General features: G+C 47.4%; 1 protein-coding gene across 1 annotated transcript in view; it reads left to right on the forward strand.

Annotated features, from left to right (window-relative positions):
- The window catches only part of LOC105477704 (solute carrier family 15 member 1), a 69,267-nt gene extending 65,650 nt beyond the window's left edge, over positions 1 to 3,617 (forward strand). Inside the window, exons 22-23 of the mRNA XM_011734359.2 lie at positions 1,285 to 1,392; positions 3,307 to 3,617. Of these exons, the coding sequence (XP_011732661.2) occupies positions 1,285 to 1,392; positions 3,307 to 3,498 (300 nt within the window). The 3' untranslated portion in view covers positions 3,499 to 3,617. The remainder of the gene's footprint in view (positions 1 to 1,284; positions 1,393 to 3,306) is intronic.
- Positions 3,618 to 18,054: the final 14,437 nt, after the last annotated feature.

The raw sequence follows: 18,054 nt of genomic DNA on the forward strand, positions 1-18,054 counted from the left end.
GATAAAGGTCAGCCGATTCTCCTTTCTGAAACAACCAAATGTAACCGACCATTCATAAAACAGCTCAATTACAGGTCTATGTCCTCACGATAGGTCTGGTTGAGGTCTCTTTTTTTTTTTTTTTTTTTTTTTGAGACGGAGTCTCGCTCTGCCGCCCAGGCTGGAGTGCAGTGGCCAGATCTCAGCTCACTGCAAGCTCCGCCTCCCGGGTTTACGCCATTCTCCTGCCTCAGCCTCCCGAGTATCTGGGACTACAGGCGCCCGCCACCTCGCCCGGCTAGTTTTTTGTATTTTTTAGTAGAGACGGGGTTTCACCGTGTCAGCCAGGATGGTCTCGATCTCCTGACCTCATGATCCGCCCGTCTCGGCCTCCCAAAGTGCTGGGATTACAGGCTTGAGCCACCGTGGTTGAGGTCTCTTTATAGCTCCCAGTAAACACACCAAATAAGGTCTAGCTTTAAAAATAAAAAAAAATATTAGCTGAGCATGGTAGAGCACGCTTGTGCTCCCAGCTACTTGGGAGGCTGAGGCAGGAGGATTACTTAAACCCAGGAGTCCGAGGCAGCAGTGAACTGTGATCGCACCACTGCACTCCAGCATGGGCAACAGAGCAAGACACTGTCTCAAAAAAAAAGAAAAAAAAAAGTTTAAAAGAATTACTGCTTTTAAGTGTGTTAGACTAATGAGCTAGGTTTTATTGATACCCAAATTAGAGCTTAATTGTTGAACTGTGTTGTCAGAACTATAGTTATAGGCATTATAGCACACAATGCCTAGCACCATCAATTTTTATAGTAAAACAGCCAAGACGAGTCAGAAAATCACTTTCTGTGATAACCTCACAGGTTAATAAAGGAGATAACTGTAATACAGGTGACAGGTGTTTGAAGAGAGATTTTGGAGAGGTGGCAGGAAAGCCACAGAAGGGCAAGCTTGCAGCCCAGGGCAGCCTGCATTTGAGGGGAAGACTATGCCAGGCTGGGTGGCTTCGCTTGGAAGCTCTCCTGTAGAAACAGGATCAGCTCCTCTGTAGATGTGTCCATGGAACGAAGAGGACAGCTTTGCAAGGATGTGGAGCATGAAACACAGAGATTCTTGTCTACTCACCTGTGAGTGTGTGGGTGTCTTGTTACTTAACTGATGATCCTTTTTACATTGAGGCCACCTGACTTTTCGTGTGCATTGTTAGGGTGCTCTGCTTCACTAAATGCCCATCAGTGAGCTGTGTTCTCCTGCTCGGAGGGTGACACCTGGAGCAGGACTCACTTTGCTTTGCTTCCTCAGGCTCCTTCCAACATGAAGTCGGTGCTGCAGGCAGGATGGCTGCTGACGGTGGCTATTGGCAACATCATCGTGCTCATTGTGGCAGGGGCGGGCCAGTTCAGCAAACAGGTATGGCGTGGGAGAGGAGATTGCACATCCCTCTGTCTTTCCTGTTCACGGCCATCACAGTGGCTCTCCCTAGCCCTGTCTGCTCTGTCTGGTCATCTGGGCTAATAGCTGGATTAAACTGCCAGACCAACCAGGGCTGTTCCCAAATAGCCTTACGGCAAACTATCTGCTGATCCTTCTCCTTCTCCTTCTCCACCTTCTCCTTCTCCTTTTCCTTCTCTTTCTCCTTCTCCTTATTCTTTGCCTCCTCCTCCTCCTCCTCCTCTCCCTCTCCCTCCTCCTCCTCTCCCTCTCCCTCCTCCTCCTCTCCCTCTCCCTCCTCCTCCTCTCCCTCTCCCTCCTCCTCCTCTCCTTCCTCCTCCTCTCCTTCCTCCTCCTCTCCCTCTCCCTCCTCCTCCTCTCCCTCTCCCTCCTCCCCTCCCTCCTCCTCTCCCTCTCCCTCCTCCTCCTCTCCCTCTCCCTCCTCCCCTCCCTCCTCCTCTCCCTCTCCCTCCTCCTCCTCTCCCTCTCCCTCCTCCTCCTCTCCCTCTCCCTCCTCCCCCTCTCCTTCCTCCTCCTCTCCTTCCTCCTCCTCTCCCTCTCCCTCCTCCTCCTCTCCCTCTCCCTCCTCCCCTCCCTCCTCCCCTCCCTCTCCCTCCTCCTCCTCTCCCTCTCCCTCCTCTTCCTCTCCCTCTCCCCCTCCCCCTCCTCCTCCTCCTCCTTCTTCTTTCTTCTTTCTTCTTCTTCTTCTTCTTCTTCTTCTTCTTCTTCTTCTTCTTCCTCCTCCTCCTCCTCCTCCTCCTCCTCTTCCTCCTCCTCCTCCTCCTCCTCCTCCTCTCTTTTCTTCTTCTTCTTATTTTTAGACAGAGTGTTACTCTATTGCCCGGCTGGAGTGGAGTTGCGCGATCTTGGCTCACTGCAACCTCCGCCTCCCAGGTTCAAGTGATTCTCCTGCCTCAGCCTCCGAAGTAGCTGGGCCTACAGGCGTCCACCACCACACCCGGCTAATTTTTGTATTTTTAGTAGAGACAGGGTTTCACCTGGATGGCTAGGATGGTCTCAATCTCTTGACCTCGTGATCTGCCCACCTTGGCCTCCCAAAATGCTGGGATTACAGGCGTGAGCCACTGCACCTGGCCTGCTGATTCTTCTTATTTCCACTTGTTGTTAACGCAGCTGGAAATTGATAACCAAAATAGCCGGAATGGCTTAACTTGAAGTCACCCTTATGTGTTTTACTGTCAAGGGAAACATCTCTCCTAGCTTCAGTGAATGCAGCTTAGTAGCTGCCAAGCAGACACATGTTATCCTGAAACTTTCATAACACCTGGAGTTAAAGCCATCCTAGAGATGGTTATAATTTTTCCAGCCAAAATTAAATGAGGGCTCTACTGATACTTACACTCTTTCCTTCTGCACTGTAGCGTGTCTACCTCATAAGGGAGCTGTTATCCCATCCGTTTCATGACTTCCTGCACCAGGTGCCAGCAGCAGATGTGCTCATGCTGTGTGCTTATGAGCTCCAGGTGTTTCCAAGGGGGAACATGGTGCTCTTCACTTGCTAGAGTTCAGCACATTCATTTTTCCCTCGTGGGCGCTGCTTGCTCTTCTCTCGGTTCCCACCCTTCCAGGGTCCAGCCATATGTCTTAAGGCTTGAGCGTTTCAGACATTTTCTCTCATCTTCCCAAAGTCTGTTGTTTCTGTACCTTAGTGCTGTTCAAAGCATGTTGTCTGTATTAGCATCTATCTATCTGGGACATTCAAGAAAAGCTGGCCCTACTGTATCTGTATTGGCTGCTTACTAATTTTCCGTAATTTAACTTCAAAGCACTCTCCATCTGCATGTAGCAAGAAAATGTACACACCATATATTCATCAATATGACCTGTTTTATTTTTGTTCTTTTTCCTGCTCCAACGCTGATTTCTTCACAGTGGGCTGAGTACATTCTATTTGCTGCGTTGCTTCTGGTCGTCTGTATAATTTTTGCCATCATGACTCGATTCTATACTTACATCAACCCAGCAGAGATCGAAGCTCAATTTGATGAGGATGAAAAGAAAAAGAGCCTGGAAAACAGTAACCCATATATCATGTTGGGGGCCAACTCCCAGACACAGATGTGAAGGTCAGGAAGCAAGTGGAGGATGGACTGGACCGGCAGATGCCCTGACCTCTGCCCCCAGGTAGCAGGACACTCCATTACATGGCCTCTGGTGGGGAAGACTTCAGAACTGGAAACTAAACCATGAATGCTATTTTCTTTTTTTTTTCTTTTTTCTTTTTCTTTTCTTTTCTTTTTCTTTCTTTCTTTTTTTTTTTTTTTTTTTTTTTTTTTGGAGACAGTTTTGCTCTTGTTGCCCTGGCGGGAGTGCAATGGCGCGATCTCAGCTCACTGCAACCTCCGTCTCCCAGGTTCAAGTGATTCTCCTGCCTCAGCCTCCCGAGTGGGCTGGGATTACAGGCATGCACCACCATGCCCGGCTAATTTTGTATTTTTAGTAGAGATGGGGTTTCACTGCGTTGGCCAGGATGGTCCCGATCTCTTGACCTGGTGTTCTGCCCACCTTGGCTTGCCAAAGTGCTGGGATTATAGGCGTGAGCCACCGCACCCGGCCGTGAATGCTGTTTTCTAAGCAGCCAGCAATGAATCTAAAACTCTGGAAGAAGTCTTCTGTTTGAAAGGCTTATTTAAGCCACATATACACACACTGTCTTAGAGCACTGAGAGCCCAACCTGCATTTGTCATCTTCCCGATCACACAAATGATGTTATTTTGGACTAGCTTAATCTTGAAAGCGTAACAAAGTTTCCTATTCCACATTGTTCATTTCTAACACTCATGAAAACTATTCTAAAGAAGGCAGGAGCCAAGGCTGCAAGTGAACGTGCAGGTTTGAGAATGGCTGTGATAAGGACCAGCTGGTATTAACTGATAACTTTGCCTTTGGGTTTTTGTTGTTTTGTCTTTCTAGTCCCTACCTCTATTTAAATTATGGATAACTCGAAAGACAGCTCATGTGAAGGCCAGTAATGATTTTTTTGAAGTTTCAATGGTGTGAAATAAATTTCTCTTCTTAATCATAAGTGCTCATGGGTCTTTGGGTAGGGTAAGAAATCTTTAACATACTATCTGATTATAAAAGGAGCACCGGTTCATTAAAAATTCTTCCTGGTCCTGTTTTCCCCAGGGATGATTGATTGATTGATTGATTGATTGATAGACAGACAAATAGATAAAGGTAGGTAGGTAGATACATGATAGATACATAGATAGATAGACAAACAGATAAAGGTAGGTAGGTAGATAGATGATAGATAGATAGATAGATAGATAGATAGATAGATAGATAGATAGATAGATAGATGTAGATAGATAGATAGATAGACAGACAGACATGGGTAGGTAGGTAGATGATAGATTAGATAGATAGATAGAGACTTATATTACTAGGACCTTCCTATGTACACATTTGTGTACCACTTCCTAGTGTTTTTCTCGATACCAACATTTTCTGCTGGTGTAAAAATTCTTCTAAAACATTGTAAACACCTAATGCCTAACTTATCCTATAGATGTTTATCATTTAGCCATCCCAGGTGTCAGGTCCAGAATGAGTCTACCTTGGCACTCCTACACAAACAAGCCACAGTTCTTAGACAAACTAGTGCACAACTCTGAAGATTGAAAGTGGTTCCTGGATTCGAAGGAAGAGTTCGCATTTGGCCTCTAAAACGCTGGTATACAAGCTCGTCATTGCACCACAGGGGCTGCGCTGAAGGGGAGACTCAAAGTCCAGAGTGCAACACATGTGATGATCAAACCTGAACACTTTTTCTAGCCTTGGGATCAAGTCCTAATTCCTTGACTAGGGCCCGTGAGGCTCTTTTTCCCTCTGGACACACTCCCTTTCTCTCTATGCACTCGGATCCTGCCAGCATTGGGCTGCTGTTCCTTCGTGGAACACATCACATTCTCATTCCCAAAACAAAAGCCAAGAAAAAGAATATCCCAAGACACTTAATTCTCTACCCACCACCCCCAACCCTCCACCTGGCGAAGCCCTCTTCATTTTCATGCCATGTCCTCCAAGAGTTTTCCTGTCCTCCCTCCCTCCCATGCTAGGCTGTGGCCCTGCTCTGAGCTCTCGTAACACATCTTAACGTTTTCAAGTTGCACAGACCTCAGTGGATCATAACTATCTAGCTTTTCCTAGACCAAAAGTTCTGTATATCTTGTTCACTGTTCAATCTCCAGAACATAGTAATCCTCTATTTGTTTTTTAATTTTTAATTTTTTTTTTTTTAGAGACAAGTTTTCACTCTGTTATCCAGGCTGGAGTGCAGTGGCACGGTCATAACTCACTGTAACCTTGAACTCCTAGGTTCAAGGGATCCTCCCACCTCAACCTCCCAAGTAGCTAGGACTACAGGTTTGTGCCAACCACACCCAGCTAAGTTTTTAATTATTTTGTAGAGGCAGGGTCTCATAGGCTGGTCTCAAACTCCTGGGCTTAAGACCTTCCAAAGTGCTGGGATTATAGGCATGAGCCACCAAAACCAGCCCTAATGCTAACTCTTACAGTTGCTGTGTAACTTTGGGCAGGTTTTGATCTTTTTAATCTCATTTCCTCTCCTATGAAATAAAGATAATACCAGGCAGACAATGTGAGGCCTTAAAAATCCTTTATTTGACTGGGTCCAGTGACTCACGCCTGTAATCCCTGCACTTTGGGAGGCTGAGGTGGGCAGATCACTTGAGGTCAGGAATTTGAGACCATCTGGCCAACATGGTGAAACCCCATCTCTATTAAAAATATGAAAATTAGCCAGGCATGATGGCACATACCTGTAATCCCAGCTACTCGGGAGGCTGAGGCAGCAGAATCACTTGAACCCAGGAGGCAGAGGTTGCAGTGAGCCGAGATCACGTCACTGCACTCCAGCCTGGGCGACAGAGTGAAACTCCGTCTCAAAAAATATATATATAAATAAAAAATAAATCCTTTGTTTAAAGGTGCCTGGCACACTTATTCATGTATTTGAATGAAGGCCGTTATCATGCCCCTCAACCAAGTCTGATATTAACACATAGTGTGCTTCGCGTGTGAGTAACTATCATGTAGTGTGCTTTGCATATGGGTGGAAATGATGCCTACAAGCTCTTCTTCAACCTTTGATGGACAAGCAGAGAGTGCAGAGGGGAGCTTGGGCATTTTGCCCATCGGATTGACTTTTCAGAGTAATCCTCCCTCTGGCTCTCATTTGGCCACTTCCAAGCCTAATCAAGATGGACAGACGCCAACACGGGTGCCCTCTTTGCAAGACCTCACGCAATTACAAATGTCATGGATGGGGGTGGTGGAGGGGAAAGCGGAGGCCACACCAGTAAACTCTACTTTTCTGCACTTTCCTTGCAGTTCATTTTTTTGTGTTTTGTGCCTTTCTCTACATTCCACGCCAACCAATGTATAACCAAAATAGTACACTGGCTTGACCATTGTCTACTAAAATACAATTCAGCATGGGTTGGGAGGAGCTAAAGAAGCCCCTGGGATGGAAATGCTTTAATTGGACATAGCAGGACTTCATATCTTACTCCTAAAAGCCAGCATACCTTGACAAGTGTTCACAATGCATATATGAATATTTTTCATGTCGGCCTATTCTTGTTTTGTTTCTATGTGCTCCATAATTTGTTTTCTTTTCTTTTTTTTGGGGGGGGGGGACAGAGTCTCACTCTCTGTCACCCAGTCTAGAGTGCAGTGGCACAATCCTGGCTCACTGCAACTTCCACCTCCCAGGTTCAAGCGATTCTGCTGCCTCAGCCTCTTGAGTAGCTGGGATTATAGGTGTGTGCCACCACGCCCAGCTAATTTTTATATTTTTAGTAGAGACGCTGTTTCACAATGTTAGCCAGGCTGGTCTCAAACTCCTGACCTCAAGTGATCCGTCTGCCTCAGCCTCCCAAAATGCTGGGATTACAGGTTTGAACCACCATGCCCAGTCAATTATGTTTTTCATTTTGTGAATGTTCCTTCTTTCAGGGCACTAAAATATTTATTTTGATATCTCTTTTAGATGTTATAAAATTACTTTAGTTAATGTATGTCCAAGTTTGATTTTTGTTGACTATTTTAGACATAGATTTTTGTCATGCATTCTGGAATATTTTTGGTAGCTTTTTTTTTTTTTTTAAGACCAGGTCTAGCTCTGTCATGCAGGCTGGAGTGCAGTAGCACCTTCTTGGCACACTGCAACCTCTGCTTCCTGTGCTCAAACTATCCTCTCGCCTCAGCCCTGCAAGTAGCTGGGACTATAGGTGCAAACCACCACACCCTGCTAATTTTTATAGAGACAGGGTTTCACCATGTTGCCCCAGTTGGTCTTGAACTGCTGAGCTTAAACAATCCACCTGCCTCTCAAAGTGCTAGAATTACAGGCATGAGCCACCGAGCCTGGCCTGGTAGCTTCTTTGTTTTTTTGAGTCGGAGTTTTGTTCTTGTTGCCCAGGCTGGAGTACAATGGCCAGATCTTGGCTCACTGCAACCTCTGCCTCCCAGGTTCAAGCAATTCTCCAGCATCAGCCTCCTGAGTAGCTGAGATTATAGTCACCTACCACCATGCCTGGCTAATTTTTGTATTTTTAGTGGAGATGGGGGTTTCACCATGTTGGCCAGGCTGGTCTCGAACTCCTGACCTCAGGTGATCCGCCTGCCTCGACCTCCCAAAGTGCTGGGATTACAGGTGTGAGTCACTGGGCCAGGCCACCTCCTTTCTAAATGACTAACAAAAGTGGTGAGTATTTATTGAACACTGAGTATGTGCAGACAGCATGCCAAGCACTCTCTTGAATGAAATTTACAAGCATGCAATCCTTGCCACAGCCCTGTAACGTAGATTACCATTACCCATTCCCATTCCACAGAGGAGAAAACAGGCGGGGCGAAACCAAGTACCCTGCCCCAGGCCATCCCAGTCCTGCTCCACAGCCCAGCTGCCAGTCATTGCGCAGAGCCACCTCTCACTGCCAATGCTCAATGGACAGTATGGATTAATTCTATTTTAATCCTTATAACTAAACTAAGGAAGGCTTTTTTATTCCCATTTTAGAGACACGGAAACCAGAGAACATGAAGTTTAAGTAACTGGTCCAAGGCCATATATCTGGCAGCTCGCTGAGCCAGGATTTGAACCCAAGCATGTCTGGGCAAAGGAAAGCCCTGTTAACCACGACACTGTGCCGTCTTTGTTCACATAACAGAAAGCAAACTTGTGATGGCTGAGGCCATGTAAAGGCGGCAAGGGAAGGCTGCAGAGAGGGAACTGTCCACTTGAAGCGCAGGATGAACCCCCAGGCCTGGCCTCGGTGGGTAAGAGGGGCTTAAGTGTGTGGAAAGGAGAGGCTGAAAAATCCTGCTCTCAAAGGGCTAAACAGAAAAGATGCAGCACATTTGTCCTCTTAGTGGAGTCGGGGCCTCCTGTAAGGATATTGGAACCCCCTCCCTCATGGGCCTGGTTTGTGAGTGCCCTACTGCCGATGGCTGTCCCTGTGGGTGACCCCTCCAACAAGGTGGTGGTAATTAGCTCTGGAACTCACCAAGCAGAAGGCCATTGCCTCACCTGGAGGGGCAGTGGCTTGGGGGCAGAGTGGGTGAGAGCCACAAAAAAAGGAGTGTCCAGGAACAGCGAAGGAGAGGAAAGGAAGGCCTGCATGGAAGTCCATGGACCTACAGCACAGGGCAGCAAGAATGGGCAGGCTCCTCCATTTATTTATTTTAAAATTATGGCAAAATACAGACCAGGCGTGGTGGCTCCTGCCTGTAATCCCAGCACTTTGGGAGGCTGAGACGGGCGGATCACCTTAGGTCAGGAGTTCGAGACCAGCCTGGCCAACATGGTGAAACCCCGTCTCTACTAAAAATACAAAAAATGAGCCAGGCCTGGTGGTGGGTGCCTGTAATTCCAGCTGCTCAGGAGGCTGAGGCAGGAGAATCACTTGAACCCGAGAGATGAAAGCTGCAGTGAGCCAGGATTGTGTCCCTGCGCTGCAGCCTGGGCAACAGAGTGAGACTTTGTCTCAAAAATAAAATTGTGGCAAAATACAGGTAAGGAAACGTTACTATTTGAACCAATTTTTAATCTGCAGTTGAGTGGCATGAAAAACATCCTCATTGCTGGAGGACCATGGCCACTGTCCATCTCCAGAACTTTTTCATCATGGCCACTGTCCATCTCCAGAACTTTTTCATCATGGCCACTGTCCATCTCCAGAACTTTTTTCATTTTGCAGAACGGGAACTCTGTCCCCACTCCAGACTAACTCCCTACTCCTCCTCACCCCGGAGGCCACCAGAGTGTGAGAAATGAAAAAGCCATTCTCCTTCCATTTGCCTGTGTCCTGTGATGCTGAGGGCTCCTGGGCTTTCTCAAGAGTGTCCTATGTGTCCGGGTTTCTGTCTCCAGCCCTGATCTAAGGCAGTGAGCAGGGAGCGAGCCTGGGCCTCCAGGACTCTCGGGTCTATCAGCAAGGATACCGCCATCTCCTGGTCCATCAACAAGGACACAGCCACCTCCAGCAGCTGCTGTGAGAGGAGTGTGACTTTTCATCTCGCTTCCTGCTAACGTCTGGTGATTCAGAACCACTGGGGTTTTCATTTGATGTAATGTCTGGCTTGTTCTAATGAGGCTCCTGGACTCCACAGATGTGTTTAAGACTCAAAAGCCATGGAAACCGAATCTGGTGGGGTGCTGCTCTGGTGCATCTGGAACAAAAAGCCATGCATTTCTGAGGGCTGGATGTTCTGGAGGCCAGCGTGGGGCCCTGTATTATTCACAGTCCACTTTTGCGTTATTATAAAGGAAAACTTGAGACTGAGTCATTTATAAAGAAAAGAGTTTTATTTGGCTTGTGGTTCAGCAGGCCGTACAGGCATGGCACCAACCTCTGCTTGGCTTCCAGCGAGGCCCCGTGGCAGAAGGCAGAGCCGAAGCAGGCCCATCACATGGCGAGAGTGGGAGCAAGAGAGAGTGGGGGGATCCCAGACTTTTAAACAACCCGGTCTCATGTGAACTAACGGAGTGACAACTCACTCATCACCAACGGAATGGCACAAAATCATTCAGGAGGGACCCACCCCCGTGATCCAGACACCTCCCACTGGCCCCACCTCCAACACTAGGGATTGCAGTTAACCTGAGATTTGGAGGGGCACACACCCAAACCATGTCAGCCCCTAAGAGCTTTGTACCTTCTGGCAGTCACAGGATTTACCAAGCAGCCCTTTGTGCTTGGGGGCCATCCTACTCCTAGCACTGAGTCAAAGAAAGCATTTCCAAGCTGGACACAGTGGCTCATGCCTGTAATCTCAGCACTTTGGGAAGCCGAGGTGGGCTGATCACCTGAGGCCAGGAGTTTGAGACCAGCCTGGCCAACATGGCGAAACCCTGTCTCTACTGAAAATAGAAAAATTAGCCGGGGTGGTGGCAGGTGCCTGTAATCCCAGCTACTCAGGAGGCTGAGGCAAGAGAATCACTTGAACCTGGGAGGCGGAAGTTACAGTGAGCCGAGATGGTGCCACTGCACTCCAGGCTGGGCAACAAGAGTGAAACTCCATCTCATTTAAAAAAAAAAAAAAAGAAGAAGAAGAAAAGCATTTCCCTTCAGTTTCCATTTCATAGGTTTCTCCTACAAAGTTCCCTGTCCCTGTCACCACAGGGAAGAGAGGGGAGGCCCAGACCACCTGTCCCAGGGCCCAGTTGACACACATGTCCCTGCTTTGCAGTGGCTGGTAGATGGAACTGAGAGCCCGTCTGCCAGCTGGTGCCTTGGGGCAGAGATAGCCTTGCTGTCCATGATGCTCAGCCTGAGTTTTCGTCTTCAGGAAGGCTGAACTTCAGTAAGTCCGGAGTCTGACTCAGGTCCTTGATTTGAATGACCTGTGCTGCCTCTCAGGGAACAGCACAGAACAGTGGTGAGAATGCGGGTCGCAGAGTCCAAGATTTGGATTTCCAAACCTGGAAAGGATCTGGAATAAGTCCCACCCAGCTACTAACAGGCACAACCAGTCGTTAGTTGCTAAGGGCCTACAGCAGGCATCCCAGGAGCGAGAGAGAATGCGTGTGTGCGTGCGAGAGTGTGTGTGTCCCCATCTTCCCTAAAGAGTGTACAGAAAGATGAAACAGATGAGCCCGCAAGGAAGGTCCAGGAAGGTACCAACTCAGTAGCAGAGGGCAGTGGCTCCCAAACCACAGCAGCAACCAACATGGGACGTGGAGGTAAATCGCAGCGCGCAGGCTCTCTGCGGTGTGGCCTGGGAGGTACCTCCGGCAAGTAGAGATGGGCAAATTGCCTGCAGGTGCGAGGGAGTGGGTAGCAGGCAGGTGCTGGGGAGAAGCGGACACGGGGAGAGACCCCTGCAGCCTGGGTGAGCGCGTGCTTTCGAGAGGGTGGGGCTGCGGCAAGACCACAGGGCCGGGATGGGAACACTCACATCACGCTCCTGGTTCTTCCCTTCCTTGAGCTGTGAGCTTGGGCAGGCTGCTGGAGGAGTCAACGTCATCATTGGTAAAATAAAGACAGTGCCCGCTTCCCAGGGTTGGGGTAAGGCCCTTGTGGTGCCAAGAAAGGACCCTGGGTGAGCCCTTGCCCTGTGCTACTTGTTCTGCCCATGCCTACCGAGCATGCACCAAGGACAGACACATGCCAGGCACATGGGATACCTCCCAGAACAGAAAGAAGCCAGACGCCTGCCTCTGCGCACACTCGCATTCTTGCGGCAGCAGAGGGACTGTAAACAACAAATGTGCTAAATAAGGAAATTATTATGGAAAATGATGTGGTATAGTAGGAGGTGTTAGGTGCCGGGGATCGAAAAAAAAAAATAGAACAGAGGGACAGAGGTTGTGACTGAAAAGGATGGTCAGAGGGCGCTTCTTGGGATGGTGGCATGCGAGCAGCCACTTCAAGGTGAGGGCAGAGAGTGCCTGGCAGAGGGGCAGCCGTGCAAAAGCTGGAGGCGGGGCATGCCTGGTGTCTTCAAGAGGCCAGCACACAGGATCAGGGGAGTTAGGGGAGCGAGTTGCTGAGGGAAGAGAAAAGGGGTGTGTCTTTCATGTTGGGCAGGCCGGGGTAACAGCTTGGGCTTTTGAGACATCTTCTAGGTTTTTGAGCCTAGAAGTCATGTGACTGCTGTGTGGCAGGACCCCTCTAGCTACTGTCTTAAGAGTAAACTGATCTGGGCCTGGTGGCACGCATCTGTAGTCCCAGCCACTTGGGCACTTGGGAGGCTGAGGCAGGTGGATGACTTGGAGCCTAGAAGTTGGAGACCAGCCTGGGAAACATAGGGAGACCCCATCTCTACAAAAAATTTAAACGTTAGCCAGGTATGGTGGCACACATCTGTGATCCCCGCTCCTCGGGAGGCTGAGGTGGGAGGATTCCTTGAGCTCAGGAGTTTGGGGCAGTGGTGAGCCATGATCGCACCACTGCACTCCAGCCTGGGCAATATAGGGAGACCCCATCTTGAAAAAACAGTAAAAAAATTGTATTAAAGAATAAACTGAAAGAGGCCAAGTGTCCATGCAGGTTCCCAGGTGACCTTCCAGGAGGGTGGCTCTGGCCAGGTAGGTGGCAGTGTGGTGGTGAGAAGTGGTGGGATTCGGGATATACTTTGGAGTTGATGGAGCCAACAGAATTTTCTGACAAATGGAATGTGGGAGACAAGAGAAAGATATTTGCTACTTTCAACATGGCCTGTTCTAAGGGCTTTAAGCATTTTATTCATTTAATACCCTGAACAGCCCTTGGAGGTAAGCATATCAGCATCCTCATGCCACAGATGAGGAAACTGAGGCACACTGTGGTTCAATAACTTGCTCAAGATCCTACAACTCTGTAAGTGACAGAGACAAACCCAAGCTGGATGATGACTTTCCTGTGCCTCTGTTCCCTTGAATTCTGAGAGTGCCCGCACCTCGGGAGGAAGCAGAGAGTCAACGTTTGTTTCCAACAGAAAGAAAGGTGACTACAGTGGTCTGTGATTAGAAACAGAAACCACAGTTGGGAAGTAGGAAATCCAAGTTCCCATCTGCCTTCCTGGTTAACTAGTCTAGGTATAGACTTCCAGTCTGTAACCATATCAAGGTGGAATTGCTAAGAAGACCATGTTCTCTCTCTCTCTCTCTCTCCTCTCTGTCAGCTCACCTTTATAATTCGGTTATTTGCCTGATGCATTTCTTCAGAAAGAACTTGGGGACACTTCCCATCCCCTTCACACCTTCACCGTCATAGGAACACGGAAGGCCTTGCGAGCCAGGCAGCCCCGTCTGCGGCACAATGACCTGTGCTGCCTCTCAGGGAATAGCACAGAACGGTGGTGAGAATGCGGGTCGCAGAGTCCAAGATTTGGATTTAAGTCCCTAAGTAGGGAGCTCTTAGGACCTGTGTGATAATGGGCAATTTCTTAGAATTCTGAACCTCAGTCCTCTCATCTGAAATATGGGGATAATGGTAGCGTCAATGTCAGAGAGGGGTTGCCAGAATTTGTTGTAAAGGGACCGAACAACTGCCCTCATTGGTCCAGGACTGAGGGGATTCTCAGGACAGTCCTTGGCCAAACAGGATGAGTTGGTCACTTTAATAAGATAATCTATGTAAAGTGCTTGGACTCGGCACATTTAAGTACTCTTAAATGCTCCAATTATATTATCTCTTCAACAACATTTATTTAGTAAGCACCTACTATGTGTTCAATGCTGTCTGATACACTGGGAGCAGAAAATAGATAAAACCCTGCCCTCAAGGAGTTTGCAGGTGTTCATGGAATGCTCAGAGCAAATCCTTGGGGTCAAACCATGACGGGGTTAATAGTGGGGCTGTGTCTAAATGAGAGGACAAAGGTCAGGCACTTCTCTCAGCTGTCCCCAGCAGAAACCACCAAACACAGCAGTGACCTCAGTGGCTTCCTGTTTCAAAAACACGGGCGTCTGAGAAGCCGGATGGCCCCAGGGTGTGGTCAAATGACCACAGGTGCTTTGCCAAATGGCTCTGGGCAAGCGTAGCTCCTGAAGCTTTTCTTTAGACTGAGTGAGGTCCAGGCAAACTGTTCGCAAGTTCCCCAGGTTGGCCACGAGATGGCAGGAAAGCACATTTGTAGGAAAACATGGCAACAAAAGGCTTTTCTAAATGTCAGAAATCAGGAAATTTTTTGTGCATACACATCAGAAGGCCTGTCTGAAACTGAGTATTTGTATTTCTAGAAGTCTGAATCTTGGGACTGTCCATAGCGGACTTGCAGTCTGTCTGGACTCAGGTAGGGATTCCAGCAGGGATCTCAGTTCCTCCAGATGGCACCAGGCATCTTGTGAAGCAATGGGCTTTACCTGAATTAGGAGAAATTCAGGAAAGAAATTCACATTTATAAAGCACTTCCTACATGCCGGGGTTTGCATTATTTTACATATGTCCTCATCCATGTATTCATTCATTCAACAAATATTTAGTAAGCACTACTATTTTCCAGGCACGGATGTAGGCCAGATAAACTGACAGAGAATCTAACGTCAGGTGTGGGTAAGTGTCATAAAGCAGAAACAAAGAGACTAAGGAGGCAGCGAGTAACGAAGGCTGATATTTTAGTCAACTCTGATGAGTATTCTTTCAATTTCAGTATTTGAAGAACCTTTTGAAGGGCTCCAATCTGGAGGCCCGTTGTACAGCAGAATTCAGAGAAATCCTAAAACTATGTTGGGTATCGACCATTGTTGGTCTGGATTATGAAACAAGAAACAAAACAAAAAACTCTGTTGGGGTCCCCTTCATCTCTCCACTTTGTCGCCTCCTGTAACCCGTATCATCTTCTTTCTTGACTAAGAAAGAAAGAAGCCCCCTTTTGTGGTGGGGCACTTTTCTGTAGCGACTTCCTGAGAAAGGTAGTAGGGGAGGTAAACTTCTTCTAGGGTCTTGCAGATCTGAAAATGTTTGTATTCTCCCTTCTCTTTTGCTTGACATTTGACTGGGTATAGAATTCCAGCTGGAGACCATTTTCCCTGGCAATTTTGTTTTTAAAGAGATGGGCCCTCACTATGTTGCCCAGGCTGGCATGCAGTGGCTGTACCCAAGCACGATGATCCCACTATTGATCAGCATGGGAGTTTTGACCTGCTCCGATTCCAACCTGGGCCAATTCACCCTTTCCTAGGCAATCTGGAGGTCCCCCACCCCCGGGAGGTCACTGTATTGATGCTGAACTTAGTGTGGACACCCGATTGGCATAGCACACTACAGCCCAGAACTCCTGAGCTCAAGCGATCCTCCCCCATCAGCCTCCTGAAGAGCTGGGACTACAGGCATGCGCCACCATGCCCAGTGTACCCCGGTAATTTTGAAACTATCACTCCACTGTGTTTTGGCCTTCAATGTTTCAGCTATTGAAAAGCCCAAAGCATTCTGATTATTACTGATCTTGTGTGTAAGCATGTTTTTCTCTCCAGAAGCTTGTAGAATCATCTGTTAGGTTCTAGAAATTTGAAATTTCAAGAGATGTATCTGGCATGGGCCCATTTTTAACCATTGTGCTAATGCTCCAGTGGCCCTTTCAAACTGGAAACTCATGTCCTTTGATTCTGGGACATTTTTATGAATTTTTCTTTTTTAATTTTCTCCCTTCCACTTCCTCTGCTCTCTCCGGACTCCTATTATTTAGAGGTTAGTCCTCCTTGACCAGCTCTCTAATTTTCTTTTTTTTTTTTTTTTCTTGAGACGGAGTCTCGCTCTGTCGCCCAGGCTGGAGTGCAGTGGTGTGACCTTGGCTCACTGCAAGCTCCGCCTCCTGGGTTCATGCCATTCTCCTGCCTCAGCCTCCCAAGTAGCTGGGACTACAGGCGCCCACCACCACACCCGGCTAATTTTTTTGTATTTTTTAGTAGAGATGGGGTTTCACCATGTTAACCAGGATGGTCTCGATCTCCTGACCTTGTGATCCGCCCGCCTTGGCCTCCCAAAGTGCTGGGATTACAGGCGTGAGTTACCATGCCTGGCTCTAATTTTCTTATCCTTTCTCTCCTAGTTCTTTTTCTCACTTTTTTTTTCTTTTTTTTTCTCTTTTTTTCTTTTTTTTTGAGACAGAGTCTAACTCTATCGCCCAGGTTGGATTGCAGTGGCGTGATCTCAGCTCACTGCAAGCTCTACCTCCCAGGTTCAAGCGATCCTCCTGCTTCAGCCTTCCGAGTAGCTGGGATTACAGGTGCTCACCAACACACCCAGCTAATTTTTTGTATTTTTAGTAGAGACAGGGTTTCACCATGTGGCCAAGCTGGTCTCGAACTCCTGACCTTAAGTGATCTACCTGCCTTGGCCTCCCAAAGTGCTGGTGTTACTGGCATGAGCCACCATGCCCAGCTTCTACTTTGAGATTGCTTTGGCTATGCCCTAAGCTCTCTTGTGTATTTTTTACTTCCTTCATCATGTCTTCAATCCAAAGGGTTTTTTAATTACCTGCACTGTTATTGATTATAGTATCCAGCTTGTACTTCATGATTACCGTGTTTTCTCTTAGAACTTTCAGACACTTGACCTATGGATTTTGAAGTTTTTTCACCCTATGTAATTTCTATTTTCCCCAAGTTGCCTTTTTTCCTGATGTGCTTGTTTTTTGGTATGTTTTTCAAATAGCAGATCTCATTAGATGTCTTATGACCCTTGGCTGTCTGCTCTATGTTTAAGAGTAGGGGTAGACAAAGGAATATAAATCATTCTATTATAAGGATACATGCACGCATATGTTCATCGCAGCACTGTTACAATAGCAAAGACAGGGAACCAACCCAAATGGCCATCAGTGATACACTGGATAAAGAAAATGTGGCACATATTATAAACCCAGAACATCTGAGACAGGCATCAATTCATTTAGAAAGCTTATTTTGCCAAGGTTGAGGACACACCTGTGACACAGCCTCAGGAAGTCCTGACGACACGTGCCCAAGGTGGTCGGGGCACAGCTTGGTTTTACACATTTAGGGAGACATGAGACATCAATCAATACATGTAAGAAGTGCATTGGTTCCATCTGGAAAGGCGGGACAACTTGAAGCAAAGGTAGGAAGACTCGAAGCAGGGAGGGAGCGTCCAGGTCACAGATAGGTGAGGGCATTGTCTTTGGACTAGGGCGCCATGTCTTAAATCCCGCCGGCTTCTCCATGAGGTCCACACAAGCTTTGCCTGAGTTTCACTCCTGCCTCTGGACGAGGTTATTGTGCTGGGTGATTTGCCCTTAACAACTCAGAAGTCCCCTTGCATTTTAGATTTAGGCCTTAAAAATTAGCATATAATTATGGAAATCAGTCACTTGGCTCTTAATATTCCAAATGAAATATTGGGAATTGAAAAATATATCTTAGAATGAAGCAAATTGCCAAATTCCAGTAAAACTCTGAAGATTGCAGTGCCTTCTATCAGTTTTAATCTATGAACCAAATATTTCCAAGGATGGACGACCCAGATTTAGCATAATAGTTCTGCCAGGGAACGCAGCCATCAATTACTACCCCTCTCTGAATAAGCAGGGCTCTCATTCTCATTACATTGTAAAAATGATTAAGTGGTGGCCTCCATGAGAAATGTAAAATGTTTTTCAATTAAAAGATAAATTTGAGGGAAATGATTTTATTTATACATGAT

Source organism: Macaca nemestrina, chromosome 16 (assembly GCF_043159975.1).
Source record: "Macaca nemestrina isolate mMacNem1 chromosome 16, mMacNem.hap1, whole genome shotgun sequence".
In the NCBI taxonomy this organism is placed as follows: domain Eukaryota; kingdom Metazoa; phylum Chordata; class Mammalia; order Primates; family Cercopithecidae; genus Macaca; species Macaca nemestrina.